The 24,304-nt window shown below is 33.6% G+C and overlaps 3 protein-coding genes across 5 annotated transcripts in view; 1 reads left to right on the top strand and 2 right to left on the bottom strand.

Annotated features, from left to right (window-relative positions):
• Positions 1-4,171, bottom strand: part of LOC139523235 (receptor-type tyrosine-protein phosphatase epsilon-like) — a 159,713-nt gene extending 155,542 nt beyond the window's left edge. For all 3 annotated transcript variants that reach the window (XM_071317101.1, XM_071317087.1, XM_071317094.1), the window contains exons 1-2: positions 4,111-4,171; positions 1,423-1,478 (exon numbers count right to left, since the gene is read on the bottom strand). The gene's annotated coding sequence lies outside the window, so the exon portion shown is untranslated. The remainder of the gene's footprint in view (positions 1-1,422; positions 1,479-4,110) is intronic.
• A 3,845-nt stretch (positions 4,172-8,016) lies between these two features.
• LOC139523261 (uncharacterized) lies at positions 8,017-13,014 on the top strand. The gene is made up of 2 exons (XM_071317123.1): positions 8,017-8,039; positions 10,175-13,014. Exon 2 carries the CDS (start codon positions 11,355-11,357, stop codon positions 12,405-12,407), a length of 1,053 nt encoding a protein of 350 aa, XP_071173224.1. The 5' UTR covers positions 8,017-8,039; positions 10,175-11,354; the 3' UTR covers positions 12,408-13,014.
• A 3,045-nt stretch (positions 13,015-16,059) lies between these two features.
• Positions 16,060-24,304, bottom strand: part of LOC139523270 (uncharacterized) — a 73,652-nt gene continuing 65,407 nt past the window's right edge. Inside the window, exons 28-29 of the mRNA XM_071317134.1 lie at positions 21,375-21,526; positions 16,060-18,984 (exon numbers count right to left, since the gene is read on the bottom strand). Of these exons, the coding sequence (XP_071173235.1) occupies positions 18,733-18,984; positions 21,375-21,526 (404 nt within the window). The 3' untranslated portion in view covers positions 16,060-18,732. The remainder of the gene's footprint in view (positions 18,985-21,374; positions 21,527-24,304) is intronic.

The following is a 24,304-nucleotide window of genomic DNA, read 5'->3' on the forward strand; positions in this document are numbered from 1 at the left end:
AATTCCTTTTATTCATATGTACTTTTATTTTCAATTTTTTCAATTTGCTATATATCAGAAACTATCAAAAATACATGTAATTTTGCAATTTAGTCACATTTATAGTGTTTACAACTTACAAGGCAATTTTTCAAATAATTCATACTTCAAAGGGGAACAACTCCTACAAAACTTATCATTCAGTAGTAATTATCAACTTAACCCTTTCCTCCATAATGACGCCACCCCCTTTACTCCATAATGACGCCTTTTGACGCCTGTGTAGTACCTCAGTTTTAACGCTTCGACTACAAAATGTCTGTATTAGACACTAAAATAATTGTATCCAATATGAAAAGGATATTCATGAGAATATCTGATTTGAATTTCATTGATGAAATATTCATTTTCACAATGCATCAATACTTTAAACCTGATGATTTTTTTTTATTATAAAAATCCTATGCAAATTAAGTATGTAAGAAAAAAAATTTAACATTGAGAAAACCAAGGAAAGACTAACATCTTATTTATGTATAAAGCTTTTTGTTCAGCCAAATAACTTCAATTGTCATATGAAATGGCAATGCTTATAAAATCATGGAAATGAAAATTGACAATGCTAATACATCTGTAGACTGTATACTGTTTATAGAATAGCTTCCCTGAAACTGACTTAATCACAAACTAGTATATATATATGTAAACTAAGCAAAAATTTCAAAGTCATAGACCTAGACTGAGGTCTAGAGCAAAAATCTCCATGGAAAATGGAAATAAGATTGGCCAATGCAATCCAATAACTACATACCAAATATCATTGACCTACCACAAGTGGTATAACTGCAGACACTGCCAATGCCGTTGTTGGAAAAATCATGCGTAAGTCATTTTAGGTCACTTTTCTACATTATGTTCATAGTCTTTTAGGTCTATTATTCCCTATCCTTTATTATTTAGACTAATATTTTGTTTAGATCCATTTGAACTTTATCCTGTACCCTCAGTCCAAACACTCATGATACATAGATAATCATAGATAAGCCAAAGTAGATATAAATATAACTTAGACATATAAAAATGCCACTTGTTGCACCTATATTAGATAGGTCTTCAATTCAAGTTCTTCTAGAATAGCCTGTAGGGATGGGATTCCAGCAATTTATAAAAGGTGGGGTTTCTAACCCAGGATACAGGGGGAAGGGTTGTTCCAACTATATGTCCACATACAAATGCGTTTGTCCAAAACAAAGGGGGGTTCAAATACCCAGACCCCCCCCTTCCTGGATCCACCACTGTCCTGGACCCCTTGTCTAATACACAGATTATAATTCAATGATAAAGGATCTCAGTATTTAACAGATGGATCTACTGGTTCAACAGAAAATCATTTAGCCTTTAATCTTTAATCCCTTCATTATCTTACATCAAACAAAATCTTACCTGTCTATGAAAGAATCCTCTATCAATAAGATCTAATTAAGGTATTGTCTCAGTACCTGAAAGTAATAGTTAACACACATGAAACTAGACTCTATCTAAAGCTAATGTCTAATACCAAATTACAGGTATTTTACAAATTGTATAATCTTCTTTTTCAAAGTCTTCAATGACATCTCATTAAAAAATCAATGACAATTTGGAAGTATTGTCTCAGAGTTTAATAAATAATAGATCTATCATCATCAGTAATGACAATATTTCTCTAAACGATATTAATGTTTTCATTTGTTTACAAATTTTAAAGCCTTTTAATAATTAAGGAACGATCAATAATTTGAATTTTGCTCCAATTTCCGTGGAAATTACATGCTTGCAATCAATTAGGGTTTAAAACAAAACAGAAGGGATCCTTAATATTCTTGTCGAGATGGTTTTAATTGAAAACTTATGCAATATATACCTGGCGTGGCCAACAGTGGAAGCATGCAAAATATAATTTTACAGTTGATATCAAATTGATTTTAAATCAATGCAGATCAGATCATATTTTTTAGAATTAATCTACTTGTTTAAACAAAAATAAAAAAATTTGTAGGCTACCTCTTATATTTACCTGATGGAATAAAGTAAAATAGATCAAAGCATATTAAACCAAAGGACCATTAAATTTTTTTTGCATCATGAAGGAACAGGTTACCATGAAAGAGGGACAAAAGATACCAGAGGGAAAGTGAAACTCATAGATAGAAAATAAACTGACAATGTCATGGCCAAAAAGAAAGACAGACAGACAAATAATAGTACGCAAGACACAGCATAGAAAATTAAATACCATTAGCAACACGAACCCCACCAAAAACTGGGGCTCAGATCTCAGGTGCTCCAGAAGGGTAAGCAGATCCTGCTCCACATGTGACACGCGTCATGTTGCTTATGTTATTATAAATCCGGTAAATGTACTGAAAAAATATTTAAGAATTGAATGCTTCCTTTTGTAACTTCATTTGGGTGTAAAAGCGTTGACCGAAGTACATTTTGTATGAAGCGCTTCCACTAAAAATGTGCGCACAGTCAACACTTTTACAACCCTACGAAGTTACAAAAAGAAGCATTCAATACTTATAATTACATTTTTTAGCTATGATAATGAAAACACAAATTTTATTATTGTTTTATTTAATTCACCTGTGTACTTTATTGTGGGACCACATGTTATCATGAATGAAAAGTTTTATTGAGCAATGCAATATTGTGCAGTTAGCCAATCAGAATAAAGTATCATTATGATAATGAAACATACATCTAATGTAATTATTGGTTGTTGGTTGCTTAATGTCCAGTAGCAAATAGTTCATGCATGGTGAGGATTAGAAAATTTTTTAAAAAATGTAATGAATGGGTAGGTCCTGTAATAGAGGCTGTCCTGGGTGAAGGCCTGGGAAATATGAACTGACAGTGGCAAATGAGGGTAAATTGATAAGATACAAGTTTTGCCTTGATTCAGACCACATAATTAAAGGACCCCTCAAAGAGTTGTTGCCAGGGTTCATAACCTGTAAAGAGTGTGGCACTTTCTTAACACATGGCATAAGAATTAACATCCCCATTATAACCAGATGGGGAAGTTTATATATTTTGTAAAATAAAAATAAAAGATTTTTGGATAAGAAAATTCATAATTTGATTATTTCTTATTATAGAATTGAAAGCGTTTCTTTGAAAAAATTAATGTGAAATTCAAATGAAAGCAAGTGACCAGCATGTTTTGAATGATTCTATAATCTTGATTTCTTTTCATACAAATTGGAAACTGTAAAAGGTATGAATCATATTTTAAAAGTATCATTTAACTCTCAAAGATAGATAACTGAATTTCAGAGATAATCCTAATACAATGTGTAAGAAGAACACACTTATATTTCATTAACTATATATTAATATCTATACAATTTCATTGATATATGATTTGTTTTATCTATATATTCACAACATATAAATACATACCTCAATCCCTCCAGGTTTATAACTAAGTGTTATAAAAAACATAAACATAATTTCTTTTAACTAACCTGTTTCACTCAACAGTTTAAACTGGTTTGGTTTTATTTTACTATATTGTATAGTGTTACAATAGTTTAAGTGCTGATAATGATAATAGACTGTTTAATGTTCAACTTTAAATGATTTCATTCAAATACAACAAACTGTATTGAACTTCTCAGTTTTTTGGGGTTTTTTTCTCCATTCTCATTATTTTTTTTATTTTACTTATTATTTTTTTGTGTAGAGCAGTTCATAGAAAATAATTTTAAATGGATAAAGATTTCAGTTTTAAGAGGTAACAAAAAATAAAAATACAGAGGAAAATCTTGTCAGTGATTTTTCATTTCTCTAGTGTACAATGTGTAGGAAAGTGGCTGGTTCAAATTTTGCTTGTATTAGTCCAAGGTAATGGAAGACATCAATTTCACTGGTTCCAGAGGCATATAATACAATTGTCTCTGCTGGTTCTTACTGTCAACCAGCGTTATTCATCTGATAGAAAAGATGGAATTTACAGTACTATCGATGCCGGTGAGTATATTATATTCCGCGTATATTTCACTGGGAAAGTGTTTTCTCTGAGTAATTATACTGTTGTTTTTAAGAAATAATGTTATGAATGTATGTATTTTTAAAGTTATTTACAAGCAGAACACCTTTGCCTTTAAAGTCTTTGGCAATCCATGTGATTTGTTCCGAAATTATCGCCCCTGTTACAAGGTGTGTTTGATTTATTTTTTTTTGATTTCCCAACGAATAAATATTATTTTCTTCCTTTCAGACTGTCAGACAGAAAGTAAATTGTTTTCTCATAGAGTAGGGACATTTTATATGAGGATTTGAGGGGGGATGTTTTTTCATCGATTTGGGAATCAATATTTTTTTTGAAATAAAAAACAATACCACACCCTTTTTACCCCCCCCCCCCCCCTTTTTAAAGTTAAACAATTGATCAAACAAATGGCAAAGTGACGTTTTTTATGCTCTGGATTGATCTTGCAGTGAATAAAGAGACTTTTAATATGGTTGTTCAGTATAAAAAAAATGTTACATTATAACAGGCAACGTAAGGGGACGACCATTTGATATTCGGGGGGGGGGGGGGGGGGGGGGCAGGAGGATTTGTTTTTGATCGGTTATTTATTTTTGTAAACTAAGAGGACAGATTATTCATTTTCTGCACTATTGAAGCAATATTTTTCATTTTCATTAAAGCAAGGGACTGATTATTCATTTTCACAACTATATTTTTGATATTCGAAAACATACAATTTTTAAATGATTTGTTTATTATAAATAGTACATATAGTATAGTCAAGTCATTATGTACCATTTAATTAGATTAACAACCCCCCTCTGCAGAAATGAATCTTTTAAATTCCCAACTGCATATTATACATGTATTGCATACCTACATAGTATTAAAGTTTTGTTAAAAATAACTAGGCACTTTTAAATGTATTGGCAAACATACTACGCCGAGCAGAGCGAGGCAAGAATTTTTTTGAAGGGTTTTGGAGCCACTGAAGGTCCAAGAAGCTATATAGAACAAATAATGCAAAATCATGCTTTCTGGGTGTTCCGAAGACCCTTTCATAATCTGAAAATGAAGTTTTGTTTTAATAATTTTTTGACAATATTTATTTTGGTCTCAAAGCAAAATGTATAAATTCAGTGTAAGACTGAAGTTTCTTAGGGACAACATCAAAAGACCAATGTGCATGATAAAGCAAAAATGGAATTCACATTCTTAAGTCTGTGGCTGCTGTTTTTTTTTTTAAACTCATGATCATGTTCATAACAACATTACTAGATTACAACACTAACAGAATACAGAAGGGCAATCAATGAACAAAAGACAAATAAATAAGAAACAATGATCCCGAAAAAATCAGGACTATAAGTCTAAGGGAAAACAGAACTTTCTTCTTGCAAGGCCTTGAACACAATTTGATATGGAGACAAGCGTTTGGTTTTGAAATTTCCTACATGTAGTTACCGCCCTGTTAAAATAAAAGTGAGGAAAGGTTTCCTGAAACAATATACCTCAAGTTAAATGAAACCAATTTTCAGACATTTCAAGTATATTTAAATAATATTTATACTTTTGTTATTAAAAATTTGGGAAGTGTTTCCCGAATTTTTTTTTGGGAAAAGATGAATTTATGAAAAATCTGGTGCCATCTCATACTTAAGATTAGACCTGCTGAGTTATTTATTTTCAATACATTGCAAGTCAGGTAATTTATTTTCAAACTACCACACACAAACCATTTATGTTTGTGATTATCAAGGCTGAGTTATTTATTTCCAAAATCCTCCCCCCCCCCCCAAATATCAAATGGTCGTCCCCTAAGGATTCAGAAGATATATTTTTGTGATCTGCTTAACCACAAATATTTTTTTCATCAAATTGGGTTCAGAATTGAGTGAGTGAGAATCACCACCCCTTTTTAAAAGTTAAAACGGACAAACCCTGACAGTGTTTAAAAGTTGGAAAACTGAGTGAAAGAAATGTTCTTTATGACTGAGACAAAAAACATATTCCCAATTTCCATTCTCATTTTTTTTAATTGATGGTTGTTACCCAACAACTGTCACATTCCTGACTTGGTACAGGCATTTTCTTTTGTAATAAATGTTGTATAAGCCTAGTTTTATAACTACCTAAACCTCTCACTTGCATGACAGTCGCATAAAATTCAATTATATTGACAAAAACATCCCTTCAACGTGACTCGGTACTTTTACATCCCGTCATTGTGTTATTGTGCTGTGGTAAATTTTTGATTGGATGTTTGTGAATGTTGACTGCCGTACCCCTTTTTTGACATTTTTATTCATCTGATTGGTTGTTTTGTTCACACATTGTTGTCATTGTAATGGAAATTATGCGACTTTCATACAAGTGAGAGGTTTACCTAGTTATAAAACCACTGCCGAGGTTTAATCCAGCACTTCTACTAAAGAAAATGTCTTTGCCAAGTCAGGAATATGGCAGTTGTTATTCATTCGTTTGATGTGTTTGAACTTTAGATTTTGCCATTTGATTAGGGACTTTCCGTTTTCAATTTTCCTTAGAGTCACTATTATTTATTGTTAATATTTTTTTCAATTCACCTTAATAATACATTAAGTTCAACATCAATGTGAAAAAGACAAATACCGAGTAAATCGCATAAACTCTAAATGAGGATCAGATCGTGTGCAGCGGCAGTGAAAGCTTTTCCTGCTATGGATGCGATTCCACAATCAGTCAAAAAGTTATAGTATCTGAAAAAGACATAAGACAGGGAAAACATGTCATTTGGAAGTTTAGATTCAGCAGAGACATTTAAATATATGTGTGTCGGGATTTAGGAATTTAAACACATCGTATTGTGCCACCATTTTCGGATGTTGAGCGTAAAATTTATGAAGTGCTGATTTCAGTTGTTTTCAAGTCCTTGTTAATCTGTTGGAGCAACTTCAGTTGCAGGAGCCAACAGCTGAATGAAGCTTTTAAAGTGTGGAAAGGCACGATCGCCAATCTTAATACAGATGTATACAAATACCGTACAAAGGGGCCAAAGGTATCTAACGGCTACGATTTTTTCAAAGACTAAAGCAGCTGAAGAAATGTTTAACAGACTCTCATTACCATACGTGTATGTGTTTTATATAAATATTCGTTCTAGTGCTTGTTAACTACGTGGTATACTAGTAGTTAGTTTTCTATACGATTATGGGGGAGGTGGTAGTTTCTTTACCATGAGGTGAATAGTTTTAGAGAGGATAAGTTTGTAGTAGATAAGTATACTCCTGTCCAAAAGTCAGGACAACCTGTAGAGATGGGAAATTTACAATTGACAAGTTGTTATCATCACGTACATGAATATCTTTGAAGTCGTAAATTTGTGTCAAGATCAAGTGAAAGACCGAAATATGTTGCAGACCTTTTAGTTTTGGTAGGGTTTTGAGTGTCGAGACATCATCTTTATACATAAAACTTAAACTATAGAACTTTGTGAGATGCCCTTTATTATTTGCTGCATCTGGATACAAACAAGTAGGCTAACGGGGTGCACAATAAGTACTCATTGGAATATCGACTGCATGTCTGTTGAAATATCAATCCACCAAACTCAACAAATATTTTGTCTATCAAAAAGTCCAATATTTTTATAATCTAACACCAAGACATCTCATGTACATACTTAGTATTTACTCCATGAACGTGTGTACTGGTTTTGAGCTCTTTTCGTATTTATGCAACTTGTCTAATTAAGATTAAATCTCCAAACTCGCTAATTTATACTTGGTCGCTTAGATTGGTACTTATATTTTATTGTCATTACCTTGTAGACTCGTGTTAAAACGACCTTGGTAAATGGATAACATAAAAAATAAAAGCCTTAAAAAGAGTCACAAAAAAAAAAACCAACGATGTTTTCATTAAAACATAAATGCAATCATACAGTTCAATATGTGTAACACTTGATAAGATATCGGTGTATATTTAGAATTGTTTTGGGACCAATTTCCATTTAAACTTCCTTTTCAATATATACATTTCAATCATCTGACAGTGTAAGGTAGGAAATACTAGTTGTTACTCTCTTTTCTTAATTTCATATTTTCCTAACTGTCTGAAAAAGTAAAATCTCAAAAATACTGAAAATTCAATCGTGAAGTCCCTAATCAAATGGCAAAATCAAATGACAAAATTCATCAAACAAATGGACAACAACTGTCATATTCCTGACTTGGTACAGGCATTTTCAAATGTAGAAAAAGGTGAATTGAACCTGGTTTTATTGCGCTAAACCTCTTACTTCTATGACAGTCGTATCAAATTCCGTATATTTACAACGATGCGTGAACAAAACAGACATATAATAAAGGCAATCTTTTCTCTCCAAAGTTTAACAGTTAAATTCAGCTTTCTACAGCTTAAGTTTCTAGAATTGATATATCACCATTAATGCTAAAGCACTTGGTCAGTTCTTAAAGTTGAACTTTAATCGTTCGTTCCATGCTTTTGATATAATGAGTCTGTCAAATGCTACTTGCATAATTGAATAATGAACTTTCGAGACTGGCATAATTTCATTCTCCATTGACTCCTCTATTTCGGCATAGTGTTTAGATCGTCCTAAAGATTTTGTTTTAAAGTTTTCTGTGAATGTCATCCCGAAGCGTCATCTGCAATTAAATGGTTGGTGATATATAAAATTTTAAAAGTTCAAGAATTCTCTGATGAAACCAACTGGACCTGATGCAAACTCTCTTTTAAATTCACGAACGGAACGCTATAATTGTTTTATGGTGATAAAAATTCGGTTTGTTGATTTTTTTTTCTTTTTCTAATGAACTGTTAGTTAATCATATGTCTTTTTTCCATTCTTTTAGCACATGTTTCTTTTCATAGACAAAACCATTTTACCATGGAGGTATAATAATATTGCCTACCAACCACCTATATTTGGTGCATATTTTGTTCTTCAACTTTAGACTGCATCTTCATAATAATTTTCAATTCTCAATGTTGTTTTTTCATTGTTGCTTTACCATTCCTTAAACTTATCGAAATGCAATTCAAATGTGTCATTGTTTTCCTGGTAAAACAACACGTTGTGAAAATGTTATTCAAGTTCTTCAACCCATTTCTCCTTTTCTTATGTCCTAATTTTCAAAACTTTTTCCTATATTTTTTTACTGTCATTTTTCTAAATTCAATATCTGGTATAACTGCTCTGTGGTATGATTTTACATTTTCATGTGACCAAGGCAAGTTCTGCGTTCATTGCTAATGTGTGTCCACTTGCTCCCTACCATCGTTTACCTATCGTTGTCAATACAATAGAATTTTATGCGACTGTCATACAAGTGAGATATTTAGCTAGCTATAACCAGGTTTAACCCAGCATTTTCTAAATAAGAAAATGCCGGCACCAAATCAGAAATATCGCAGTTATCCATTCGTTTGATTTGCTTGGGCTTTTGATTTTGTCAATTGATTATGGACTTCCGTTTTGAATTTTCCTCGTAGTTCGGTATTTTTGTTACTTTCTTTACGCATATCAAAATGTAGAATCACAAATATTGTTCGAAATTTCTCCTTGTTCGTTGTTTTCTGTTTCGTCATTTCGTACGATTTGGCATTTAATTCCTTACTAATATAATTTTTCCCATTTTATTCTTTTCTATGATGTTACAGTGGTTAAATTGAGTTTTTTTTTCTAGTGATGCGTTTCTTTTTCCTTCGTATTAAACGACTTTATGTATGCTTCGACACTAATGGTAATGTCTACCGAGAAAAAAGCAAATCACAGTACTGTCTCAGTCAATCAAGCTTCAAATAGATTCGGTTGACTTAATTATTAGGCTGAAACTTTTAGTTTACTTTTATTCTCAATGTCAACCATTGACATATTTAAAAATAAAACTTAATTGGTTATCTTAACGGGTCGGAAGATATAAAACACTGACCCGGGAATATCAGCCTATATCCGCTATGAAGTTCCAGAGATGCAAATTATATAAACAACACAATGTCATTTTAACTGTTGGATATATCTAGATGTGTATAATATATCTAGGTTTGAAAGTTGGCCGTGTTTAAGATGCATGGCTTGTCAATTCTTGCATCGGTACTTTTAGGTCGGGGTTAAGTTTGATACAAAGAAGATTAATTACCATACTTTAATCTATTCAATATTGTTTTTAGATCAATTATACCGAGAAAATTGACAGTAAAACAACTAAATCCGTCATGACAACAACACCAGAGGACATTTTTAAACTAAAGATGCTTGATTGTTTATTGGAACTATCACTATTCACAGAAGGAATGGTACCAAAGGTAAATTCATTGAATTTTGAAACTACAAAATCAAGAATTCGTGAAATTCTGCCATGGATTACTGATATTGATTTTATCAGAGCTGGAAGTGTTGCTGATCAGTTGTTTTTAACAAAAATTCAAGACCAAGCATTTCAGTATAATACTGACTTTGATTTTATATTTGTACCGCAACATGTTTATGTAACATGGCCCCAAGATAAATCAGCTCCACCCGAAGCCGTAGCTATTATTAGGGAAACTAGGGATCCAATGTATGTAAAGTTACTGGTGAATCAAAATAGCAAACATATTTTTCCAAACGCCATTTTGAAGATTGATGAGACTTCTAGGGAAACATTTGTTTCAAGCAACAAGTTTTTACTCGAGTTTCAAAAGCATATCAACCACGAGCAAATGGCGGTGGAAATATCGGGGCCATCGCAACAGATCCCAAACCGCAACATAGTTCAACCAGACGCAGACAACATTTCATCAGTGGATCTTGTATTTGCACTAAAATTATCACAATGGCCGAAAAACGCCGCGGAATGGAAAGGGAGGATACGACCCAATGACTGGCCAGAGCAAAAACTTGTAAAGGAGATTTCAGAGCTGGACATTCATGTGGTAGCGAAAGGAAACATCAAAGGTGACAACCCTGATTTAGAATGGAGATTGTCCTTCAATTTATCAGAACGAAGGCTGGCTGAAATCTTATCACAGAAGGAAAAGCAGTGTTTATTAGTTACAAAAACACTACTGAAAGAAATAGATGTGGATGATGGCTTGTCATCGTATCACTTAAAATCGGTTTTGTGGTGGATGCTAGAAAGAGGACCATTGAGTCGGAAGGTTTGGTCTCAACAGACCCTGGCAACCTGTTTTTTAACATATCTGAATGAAGTACGTTTAGCTATCGAGATAAAAACTGTCAACAACTATTTTGTGCCCAAACATAATATGATCCAGCATTTAGATAGTCTATCTCTACAAAAAAACTCTCGAAAAGATCACCAAAATCCAACACGATCCGATATCCTCCATATTTTCTTCATCAAAACTTATGGAAAATCCTCGATTTTTCTTTTCATTGAGTCCACTCGAAGGCTATGAATTTGAAGACCTAAACGCAATGCTGGGACATGGTTATGACACAGCGACTGATAAAAAGTTAACAGATTTTTTCGTGTATCATTTTTACAATGCTGGGTTGCCATTAGTATCAAATCCAAACCAGAGAAATAAAGTAGTTACTTTACTCAAAAAGATTGCCACATTGAAATGTGTGAAGGAAACCAACGAATCATTTGCAGTCAAACACCTCTTAAAATACTGCTTTGACTGTATTGAAACAAAAGATTTTTCCAACGCATGTGAAGCAATTGCTGTTTTAATCGAATTGAAGGAAATACACGAAATTAAACAAATTTTAGCCTCATATGAAATGGATAATGCAGAAATTGCAACATTATTTCATAACACTGGCTGTGTATTTTTGAGATGGTCAAAGCTGTCGTTTTGGGAGGAACGCAAGAAAACAGATTTGCAGAGTGCCGAATTATTTTTCAAAACTGCAGCGGGTCTTATAAACAATGTTACGCATAATGCTGAGTATGCACACTTCCTGTACACCCAAGAGAGATTTGACGAATCTTTAGAACAAGCAACCCATGCCGTTGAATTAACACAGCGTAATGAGGACTGGTTGTTGCTTAGTTATGATATAACTGACATTGATGTGATAGATACAAGCATCCAACGACACATTGCTTCACATGAACAAATTACTGTCCCTGCTGTTGTGTTTGCCTATTACTTCTTAGTACGGTCTCTTTTTAAGCTTAAAAGAAAAGAAGAAGCAATACAAAAGGTATATGAGATGCGAAACCTAGTTCACAGCGTACCACCAGATTATAGATATGACAGCCTTTCCATGACAGGGTATGCGTGCTTGCCAGTAGATCTTTTAGAAGAAGCAAAGGAACTTTTTACTGAAGCACTTAACATTAACTCTACTGTTCTACAGTTGGAAAATATTAAACTTTGCAACCAACTTATCTTAGACCAGAGTTTTGACGTATTATATACTCGAGAGGTCCAAAGTTCTGATGGCTGAAGAGTAATGATATCGGTTCTGATCGTAGAAGTGCTAATAATAGTAAAACGTAGTTGTTTTCTTTCACCTAGTATTAATCATATTATATGCAATATAAAGAGGCTAAAAGAGGGACGAAAGATACCAGAGAGACAGTTAAACTCATAAATCGAAAATAAACTGACAACGGCGTGCTAAAAATGAAAGAAGACAAACGGACAAACAAAAGAACACATGACACAACACGAACCCCACCAAAAACTAGGGGTGATCTCAGGTGCTCTGGAAGGGTAGCAGATCCTGATCCACCCGTCGACTCGTGTAGCTTAAAAGCGTTGTTGGTTTGTTTTTCTCTATTCTTGACGTCTGCTGACAATGAGAACAACATGTTATATCATAAATTGATAAACATATGTTGTGTACTGACATGTTAACTGGTCAGAAAACGAACATGGCGTTGTCAGTATATATTCGATCTATGAATTTGACTGTTCCTGTGGTATCTTTCGCCCCTCAACCACTTTCTGTATTTATGAAATCGGTAAAACAAAATGAATTTCAAATTGAACTAAAATGATGTGACAGTACTTACGCAGAGATAATAAATAAAGTCATATTTCAAAAGAAATTTGATGTGTATAATTAATTCATGAAACGAAATCTTTACATCTATTGAACAAGACGCAAAGCAAAAGAACAGTGAATGCAATCATAGACATAACCCCGCTTTTTTAACCGTACATATTGATAGAAAGAGTGTCCGTTCGTTCTTTCTTCTGTCCCACTTCTGCATATCAACTCAACTGCTAATGGGCCGCATGAAATAATTTTGGTACACTGTCCGACTAGCATTTTGTCCTTTTGCAGCTCGTATTTCATTTCTTCGTCTGGGTATTTGGGATGAAATCGACTTCGTCAACTGCACACTATAGTACACATTTATATAGGCTTCTCTACATCAACCCTTATGCCAATTTAATGAAACTTTCAAAGAATCTTAACTGATGATATAGTGCACAAGTATTAAATCAAATATGACGGTTCCCTTACATTAGCATGCACTTTGTCATTGATTTATTTTGGAGATACTCAAATTATATCGGCAATTCATTCCTTACTCCGCTTCTGTACTAGGAACTCGGTTAGCGCTGCAGATTAAATTATATTTATTGATGTTTTTCAAATCTGTTTTCGTATTTCCTGTCTATTTGTATAACATTATTAACATTTTAACGTTGGCATAAATATTTCTTTGTTTTCAAGAAATGTGTAGTTTAAAATCCATTTCCATTTATTGAAAAATAGTATTTTTCAGTATACTGATATGTATAGTAAACTGATTCACAGATGACGACGGTTATGTTCCAATTGTTATAATCCCAGATCCTGTCCTCTTTTCATCGAATGTGACCTACCGAATTAGTTTATTACTGAATGCATGAGGAACACGACGGGTGCCATATGTGATCATATGTTCTGGAGCACTTGATATCATCCCCAGTGTTTGGTGGGGTTCGTGTTGTTCAATCGTTACTTCTTTTTATATGATGTGTGTTTGGTATACTGTTGTTTGTCTTTGGTTTTTAAATTCTATGGTGTTGTCAGATCAATTTTCGACGTGTGACTTTGCATGTGCCTTTGGTATCTTTCACCTCTTAAACTCTACTTTTCGCTATATAGATGATGTTCTTTCACTAAATAATTCAAAATTTGGTGACTATGTGGAACGCATCTATCCAATCGAGCTAGAGATAAAGGATACTACAGATACAGTTAAGTCGGCCTCATATCTTGACTTACATCTAGAAATTGACAATGAGGGTCGGTTGAAAACACAACTTTACGACAAAAGAGATGATTTCAGCTTTCCAATTGTGAACTTTCCATTTCTAAGTAGCAACATTCCAGGCAACACCTGCATACGGGGTATATATCTCCCAATTGATACGATATTCCCGTGCTTGCATTTCCTATCATGATTTTCTTGATAGAGGGTTGCTGCTCACAAGGAAGCTATTAAACCAAGAGTTCCAAATGGTGAAGTTGAAATCATCCCTTCGTAAATTTTACGGACGCCATCATGAGTTGGTTGACCGTTATGGATTAACCGTTTCACAAATGATATCAGATATGTTCCTTACTTCGTAACTACAATCCCTTTCCCTTTCATGAATGTTCACATAAGCAACACGACGGGTGCCGCATGTGGAGCAGGATCTGCTTACCCTTCCGGAGCACCTGAGATTACCCCTAGTTTTTGGTGGGGTTCGTGTTGTTTATTCTTTAGTTTTCTATGTTGTGTCGTGTGTGCTGTTGTTTTTTTGTCTTTTTCATTTTTAGCCATGGCTTTGTCAGTTTGTTTTAGATTTATGAGTTTGAGTGTCCCTTTGGTATCTTTCGTCCCTCTTTTTTAAGCTTGTCATGGCATCGTTGGTACCTGCCTATCTTTGTTTGGTTCTTGTTTGCTTGATGTTCTGTGACCAAATATTGCATGAACATTCAACTGGAGATCAAATGAACAAAATCTGGTCAACTGAGATGAAGTGTTTGAATTTTGGACAATAAGGTTTGTTAAATGTTACATTTAAGAAATAACCTATATTTGTAAATGGGGTATGAGTTTTGTACACAGATTTGAGGGTATCATCAGCTCAGTAGTCGGTGCTTCGGTACTGACATGATTAAACAAACTTTACTAAAATTGTCCGTTTATAAATTTTGAAATTATTATGAAACTAAGGTTTCAACTCCCTCAGGCAAAGTTGGCTTTAGATGAATTTGGCTATTTATTTTAGGTATTTTTAACATATAGCTCTTCAACGATTTTCGGTACTTATACATCTTCGGATTTCAAATGTTTTGGCTTTGAGCGTTCCTGATGAAGGTAAATCCAGAAAAGCGCTTCGGACGCAATAAATTATTAAACGTGTTGTTTTATATTTTTACATCACTGAGTCGATACCTCTGCTGGTGGACTATCAGTCCCCGAGGGTATCATCAGCTCAGTAGTCGGTGCTTCGGTACTGACATGATTAAACAAACTTTACTAAAATTGTCCGTTTATAAATTTTGAAATTATTATGAAACTAAGGTTTCAACTCCCTCAGGCAAAGTTGGCTTTAGATGAATTTGGCTATTTATTTTAGGTATTTTTAACATATAGCTCTTCAACGATTTTCGGTACTTATACATCTTCGGATTTCAAATGTTTTGGCTTTGAGCGTTCCTGATGAAGGTAAATCCAGAAAAGCGCTTCGGACGCAATAAATTATTAAACGTGTTGTTTTATATTTTTGAAATCTTTTAAAAATTAACAATCAAACCCTGCTCACACTTGCACCTTTCAACCTTGATCAAATAAAAATCAAAATTGTTAAGCTGATGTGATCTTAACTGGATGGTGAAATACCTTTAACCAAAACTATAACCCAAGTGTGTACAAATTATACACTATCACAATTCCATGTTCAATTAACCTTGGAAATCTTGGACTAAAGTTAAATTCTTCATGTAATTTAAAAACCTCCCATCATAATGAACATATGTGCTAAGTTTAACCTCCATGTGACCACATGTGAGTATTTACTTCCTTAACCATAAACTTTAACCTAATATAGGACAAATGAACACAGACAAGATAACATTGGAGATTTGGCATTAAAATAACACAGTGTATGATAAAAGCTTTATTTATACAAAATATAAACTTCAATTAGAAACAAGAAATTAATGGCACATGACACTTTACTTCTGCATAAAGCTGTATTTTAATAAATTTCATTGTTTGCCTTATTCGAATTATACTGCTGCGAAGAGAATGAAGAGATGTTTCATTGGTATTCAAATAACTATTGGTGTGTTTACTGTGTGTATTACTAGCTATGCTACATATATCAACTATTTACTGCTCTTTTATAAATTTATTAAAATATGTCATTATTCTGTTTGCATGGAATACTCTGTCTAAGTTGTTATCCCAACTTTTTTCAAGTGTTATATCTCTGAATTCTTCATATATGTCTTTGACAATCTTAGTTTATTTATGAACTGGATCTTTCTTAATAATTTCTTTCCAGTAATGGTGGCCATCTTTGATGACTATAACAGCACAATAAATAATTTTCTTCTTAAAGAATATGTCTTTATGTTAAACTTACTTCTTTTTAAGTATAATTGGTTGTCTTGTTCAACCCTGGACAACTCTTCATTACAAAAATAAGAAATTCTTTAGATTTTAAAAATTCATAATAAAAATTGAATTTAACTTTTTTAATGGCAATATATATCTCTATATAAGAAGTAAGATATATCCCTCTCCATTTTTTTTTGTCACTGTATTCGATGGTTGGGTATTTGATATTCCTAAGAGTGGACACTATAAGGCTTTCACCAACATGCTTTTAATTGATATGCTTTATTTTTTAGTAGGACAAGTATTTAATATGCGACAAAAAATAATCCAGTTGTAAGATCTTCATTTACAAAAACAGGAGATATAATACTTCAATTTAAATATATACTTGTTTGATATGCAATAAAGCATTGTTGAAAATCGTCACTGTGGCATAAAATTAAAATAATCAGAGAAAAAAATCTCTTACTTTAAAAATACATCAGTAATACTCTGACATATTAGATATTATAAAGAAAAGTTGTGAAAGAAAATACTTGTTTTATCAAATACTACAGATAAAAAAAAATCATTCATATTGTGCTCTCTGCTAATTTAAAAATCAGTAGGCATTATATTTGTCAATATTTTACACCTCACTAAGGCTAGACCAGCTTTAAAAATATTGACAGTATAATCTTTCTAATGTTTAAACATGCATAACTCATATTCAAAAAGGAAATAACTGTTTTGTTTCTAAAAGGAACATTCAAATTCAACAACCAACCAAAATATTTGTTTGGGCAATATTACTCCACTTTTATTGCTGTTCTCCATTTTTTGGGCAATATTACTCCACTTTTATTGCTGTTCTCCATTTTTTGGGCAATATTACTCCACTTTTTTTTTGCTGTTCTCCATTCACTTTATTATAATAGCCCTCATTAAAGTGAGTAGTTTTAATTTAATTTAACATAAAATCTTCATTTTTTGCAATACAATAAAATGTATAACTTGTTTGAAATACACAGTTTTTTTTAAAGAATGTAGTTGGCATTAAAAATTGGCTTTATACTTATTCCTTAAAGAAAAAAATCTGAAAAAGAGAAGACTCTATCCTGTCAGAGCAAAAAAGTGTTTGGATAACTATGCAATATCATATACCATGAGCAATAAACATTTTATAATATATATTGTAGTACCAAATTCTTAGTTAATCTGGATAAATATAATATTTTTCCAATGAAATCTTGATCAAAAATTAAGAATTATATTAATCCTCGAGAGGTCTTCCAAATACACTATCGTATTGATATATCATGTATTTATAAGCAATAATTTGAATCAAATCTTCTGAGTTAATTTTCATGAATGGCAGGGTTTCATTTGTATGGAAGTAGAATATCAGTTTATGCACCTCTGAACAGATTGCAGAACATTAAGATTCTTTTTTATTTTAAATACAAATCTGCATGAAATATTTTAAAAATCTATTCATAAATGCTCTACCTTTCAGTAGTGAATGCCAAAAGAGCCAAATATTACATATTTACTTTAAAAGAGATCTACCCAATATTTGGTACTACGTGTATATCATTATAAAAAAAGATTAAGCATAACATATTCATAATAATATTTACGACTTCAATCAATCATATAAAATTATAAAAAAAACACATTGTTAAAAAATATGGAAAATATAAAAATATAAGGATATGAATACAAATCTCTTGGAGATAAAAATGAAAAATTCCAGATACGCCAGCATATTTGGTAAAACATGAAAATATAAACAATAATCTCCACCCCATTGTCCAAATAACATAAAAGTCTAATTTCAAAGTATGTTGATATAAAGTAATGTAAAAAATAATCTAAAATCTATTAAGTCTAAAAAGCAGTTTTAATACATTCTTACTTAAGAAAAACACTTTCTTGTTTAGAATACTTTTGAAAAGTTTTTCAATGAATACAAATTTGTCTAAAAATTATCTTTTTTAAAAGTAACCATTTAAAATTGGTGGATACCCTGACATACAAATTATTTATGTTAACAACTTAAAATCTATGAACCTTGATAGCAATTATAAATGGACTGATTTGTATCCAAATATTATACTGTTATAAGAATGCGACTTTGTAAAAACGTTTTTCAAAGTTTGAAAACTATGTTGCCGATCTTAAAGACATCTTTTTCCATGAGCAAATCAAAATGTGTTGCCTTGACTGTTTTGTTTACAAAAATGATGTCTCAATCCTATATTCCCCCTTTTCTGCATGTTCATAGCCTGGATTTTCATAATGCATCTTCTGTTGGTTTTCAGCAACCCATTGTTCATAAGGCTGTGGTTTGACTGCTCGTTTTTCAACATAAATGACTTTTTTGGGTTGATAATATTGTTGACTTGCAACCATTCTATTCTGGTTTCCGTGACCTGTCTGTTGTCCTTGTCCTGTTTGTTGTCCATTAGGAAACTGTTTATATTTCTGTAAAAAATATTTAAGAATATCAAATTAATCAAACAAATCAAAGACCATAGCCAGCAGACATTTTCAGGTTGCTTGTTTTAAAAAAAAAAAAAAAATTCAGTTATAAAAATGTTATTCTTAACCCTGTCGGCCCAAATCCAAATCAATACTTTTGAAGAACTACCCATTGTTAATAGCAGTGAGTTCAATCTTGCAATTTTCTGGTCCAGATACATTGTTTTGAAAATATGACAACCATATGTAAAGAAAAGCATTGAACTTAAAGTCAAAGAAACAGATTATCTTTTACCATCATATCAGCAGCCAAACAACTTACAATGATCAAAGGGACATAACTCGGGAATACCTCAATAAAACAATGAGCTGAGTTTGAATCTTCATGGATTTGTAGTAGAAGAAAAAAGTCTGTTTGTGTCAAGTACTGGGTTTTTTTGCAGTGAGTCTGGTAAAAGCTTATAAAACATGAGGGTAATTGATGACACTGTGTGGATTCATTTATTTTCATGGAATGAGGAAACATGCATCTTCGTGGATAACTAATTTCGTGGTTTTGGCAAAGTCTGCATACATTATTTTAGACAAATTGCAATTCATTGAACATTTAAATTCGTGGTTCTCCTGTACCCACAAAATCCACGAAAATTTGGTATCCAACAAATATTAATGAATTCACAGTATAAGGGTTGAGGGGAGTTTAGATCTGATAATGTCAGGAAACAAAATATTTCCCAAAGTTTTACTCTATCTAAGACAGTAAAGGAGTAGGTTCAGTAAGACCCCTTTTTGGCCCCAAAATAAAGCAGTTTTACAAAATTGTTTAAATGTAAACTCTTAGTTATTTTTTGGAAAGTATAATGCCTCTGCTGCATAAATATGGGCTGTTTTTGTCATTACGTTACACATATATATTGGGTACTTGCATCAGTAAATCATGCTAAATTACTGAAATCTTCAAAATTTCAGCATTTTAGATAAATTTTAGACGGTTTCCGTCATAAATGAAAGTGGCCGCATTCGTGTTCATTCTTTATATTGAAATGTAAGTTGTGTTTAAGTTGTGTTTAATGATAATACATAACATATATAAAGGTCGAGGATGAACACGGATGCGGCCACTTTCATTTTTGACAAAAACCATCTGAAAAGTGACAGTGAATCAGTTTAAATCTTTCACAAAAAATAATTGAATCAATTGAAATAGACATTTAAGTGTTTAAAAAGTGTCCAACATCTTTCGTCAGATGAACTTGAAATTTGAGGCCAAAACCGGCCCTTACCAGACCTACTCCTTTGACATTTGACCTACTCAGCAAAATGACCATAAAAATTAAGTCATTACATGTAAAAGAACATTAAATCTTTATATCTCTTTCATGACTACTTTTATATTAAACTAGATGTGTCAAAGCGACACGAATGGCCCCGTCCCAAAAAGTTGAAAAATCTGCAATTACTATAATACATGTGGACATGATGGTAGCCTCACATCAGCCCAATATCTGAAGGCATTTAGAAAAAGTCTGTATAACTGTGATTTTCAACAATTTCTCTAAGTCCAAAGTCTGTAATTTCGGAAAAAATTAGTAGAGCGGAACGAAACTTAAACTTGATCTGTAACTCATCATGGTTAACTCACATACCATAAATCAGCCCAATATCTGAAGGCGTTTACAAAATGATGGTTTGTTGCCGAATGACAGAATGACAGAATTACGGAATTTCTGAATATCGGAATTACAGAATTTCTGACAAGGGTAAAACTATATGGCACCGACAACTTCGTTGCAGGGCCATAAAAAAAACAACACACACTTTGCCTTTTACAAACTAGCTTAACTTTCACTTACTGTTATCCTTACTTTCCCTTGAAGTCTTATTAATAAAGAAACAGTTAACAAATCATAACCATGAACAGTGGCAGATCTAATGGGGAGGTTGGGGTTTGATACCCCCTTCCTTGATGATCTATGCATTTGAATGGGGACATGTGGTTGGAACCCCCCTTTATCCTGGGTTGGGAATCCACCTTAATCCTGGGTTGGGAACCCCCTTTTTTAAATGGCTGGATCAGCTCCTGATGAATACACCTTATTGCTATTTGTCTGCAATATTGGACATCACTGATGACATTCTGATGTCAGATGAAAATATTAAAAAAATCACACAAAAAGAAAAGTTATGTATAACAACAATAGCTCAAGTGTCACAAACTCTGGTCTAGTGTTGAAGTTTCCAAAAATAGCATTTAGGTCTATTCAGGTACAGCTTATATTTCACCTTCCTACAACATGCTAAAAGAATTAAAATATAACCTTTCTTTTTTTTTCTTTTAAAAGAAGAGATTAAAGATGAGAGACTGTAATTTATTTAAAAAAATCATTATCTACCTCTGACTGATTTGGCTTCTGTTTCATACAGTTACAGATCCCAAATACCACCATAAGTAGAAGGGTAGCACCAGCTATTGCCACAATAAACCATACAGCTATGTGTATCTCCTCATCTTCTTCTTCAGTTGGTGACTGGGTTGGTAATTCCACTGAAAAAAAAAGAAGTGTTCAGAATTTGGGTGACACCACTTTCTTTGTCCTTGAGTTATGTCCCTTATCCACAATGCTTACTACCACCAAAAACACATCAATTTTCCATGTCAGTACCTTAATGCCACCTTCACATGGCAGAAAGGGGGTTTGGGGATGGGGTGGAGGGGGTTAAAAAAAACATTTTTGTTACATAAGAGATGAAAACAATGAAATAATGCAACTTATTATACTTGATCGCTATTTTCCTTAATTTAGCATTGATAAGTTTCTATGATAGTTTTCCATTTTACGCTTTAGATTAATATGTGTTTTCAAACTCAAAGCTGAGTTAAAAAAATGTGGCATTAAAACCTTACATCATTGAACTTGCTCAGGAAAATATTGAAAAACAGATTATCAATGGTCATTCAAAATTTGAGACTGTCACCCTTTGATGAGACTGTAGCCAAGAAACTCCAAGAGAATTAGCGATAAAGTATCCATACCAGGTTGAGCCAAGAAACTGCAAGAGAGTTAGCAATAAAGTATCCATACCAGGTTGAGCCAAGAAACTCCAAGAGAATTAGGGATATAGTATCCATACCAGGTTGAGCCAAGAAACTCCAAGAGAGTTAGTGATAAAGTATCCATACCAGGTTGAGCCAAGAAACTCCAAGAGAGTTAGCAATAAAGTATCCATACCAGGTTGAGCCAAGAAACTCCAAGAGAATTAGCGATAAAGTATCCATACCAGGTTGAGCCAAGAAACTCCCAGAGAGTTAGCGATAAAGTATCCATACCAGGTTGAGCCAAGAAACTCCAAGAGAATTAGTGATAAAGTATCCATACCAGGTTGAGCCAAGAAACTCCAAGAGAATTAGCGATAAAGTATCCATACCAGGTTGAGCCAAGAAACTCCAAGAGAATTAGGGATAAAGTATCCATACCAGGTTGAGCCAAGAAACTCCCAGAGAGTTAGCGATAAAGTATCCATACCAGGTTGAGCCAAGAAACTCCAAGAGAGTTAGCAATAAAGTATCCATACCAGGTTGAGCCAAGAAACTCCAAGAGAGTTAGTGATAAAGTGTCCATACCAGGTTGAGCCAAGAAACTCCAAGAGAGTTAGCAATAAAGTATCCATACCAGGTTGAGCCAAGAAACTCCAAGAGAATTAGCGATAAAGTATCCATACCAGGTTGAGCCAAGAAACTCCAAGAGAATTAGGGATAAAGTATCCATACCAGGTTGAGCCAAGAAACTCCAGGAGAATTAGCGATAAAGTATCCATACCAGGTTGAGCCAAGAAACTCCAAGAGAATTAGTGATAAAGTATCCATACCAGGTTGAGCCAAGAAACTCCAAGAGAATTAGCGATAAAGTATCCATACCAGGTTGAGCCAAGAAACTGCAAGAGAGTTAGCCATAAAGTATCCATACCAGGTTGAGCCAAGAAACTCCAAGAGAGTTAGCGATAAAGTATCCATACCAGGTTGAGCCAAGAAACTCCAAGAGAATTAGGGATAAAGTATCCATACCAGGTTGAGCCAAGAAACTCCAAGAGAATTAGTGATAAAGTATCCATACCAGGTTGAGCCAAGAAACTCCCAGAGAGTTAGCGATAAAGTATCCATACCAGGTTGAGCCAAGAAACTCCCAGAGAGTTAGCGATAAAGTATCCATACCAGGTTGAGCCAAGAAACTCCCAGAGAGTTAGCGATAAAGTGTCCATACCAGGTTGAGCCAAGAAACTCCAAGAGAGTTAGCGATAAAGTGTCCATACCAGGTTGAGCCAAGAAACTCCAAGAGAATTAGCGATAAAGTATCCATACCAGGTTGAGCCAAGAAACTCCAAGAGAATTAGAGATAAAGTATCCATACCAGGTTGAGCCAAGAAACTCCAAGAGAATTAGCGATAAAGTATCCATACCAGGTTGAGCCAAGAAACTCCAAGAGAGTTAGCCATAAAGTATCCATACCAGGTTGAGCCAAGAAACTCCAAGAGAGTTAGCGATAAAGTATCCATACCAGGTTGAGCCAAGAAACTCCAAGAGAATTAGGGATAAAGTATCCATACCAGGTTGAGCCAAGAAACTCCAAGAGAATTAGTGATAAAGTATCCATACCAGGTTGAGCCAAGAAACTCCCAGAGAGTTAGCGATAAAGTATCCATACCAGGTTGAGCCAAGAAACTCCCAGAGAGTTAGCGATAAAGTGTCCATACCAGGTTGAGCCAAGAAACTCCCAGAGAGTTAGCGATAAAGTGTCCATACCAGGTTGAGCCAAGAAACTCCAAGAGAGTTAGCGATAAAGTGTCCATACCAGGTTGAGCCAAGAAACTCCAAGAGAATTAGCGATAAAGTATCCATACCAGGTTGAGCCAAGAAACTCCAAGAGAATTAGAGATAAAGTATCCATACCAGGTTGAGCCAAGAAACTCCAAGAGAATTAGCGATAAAGTATCCATACCAGGTTGAGCCAAGAAACTCCAAGAGAGTTAGCGATAAAGTATCCATACCAGGTTGAGCCAAGAAACATACCAGGTTGAGCCAAGAAACTCCCAGAGAGTTAGCGATAAAGTGTCCATACCAGGTTGAGCCAAGAAACTCCCAGAGAGTTAGCGATAAAGTGTCCATACCAGGTTGAGCCAAGAAACTCCAAGAGAGTTAGCGATAAAGTGTCCATACCAGGTTGAGCCAAGAAACTCCAAGAGAATTAGCGATAAAGTATCCATACCAGGTTGAGCCAAGAAACTCCAAGAGAATTAGAGATAAAGTATCCATACCAGGTTGAGCCAA

This window comes from Mytilus edulis, chromosome 1, assembly GCF_963676685.1.
Source record: "Mytilus edulis chromosome 1, xbMytEdul2.2, whole genome shotgun sequence".
Lineage (NCBI taxonomy): Eukaryota > Metazoa > Mollusca > Bivalvia > Mytilida > Mytilidae > Mytilus > Mytilus edulis.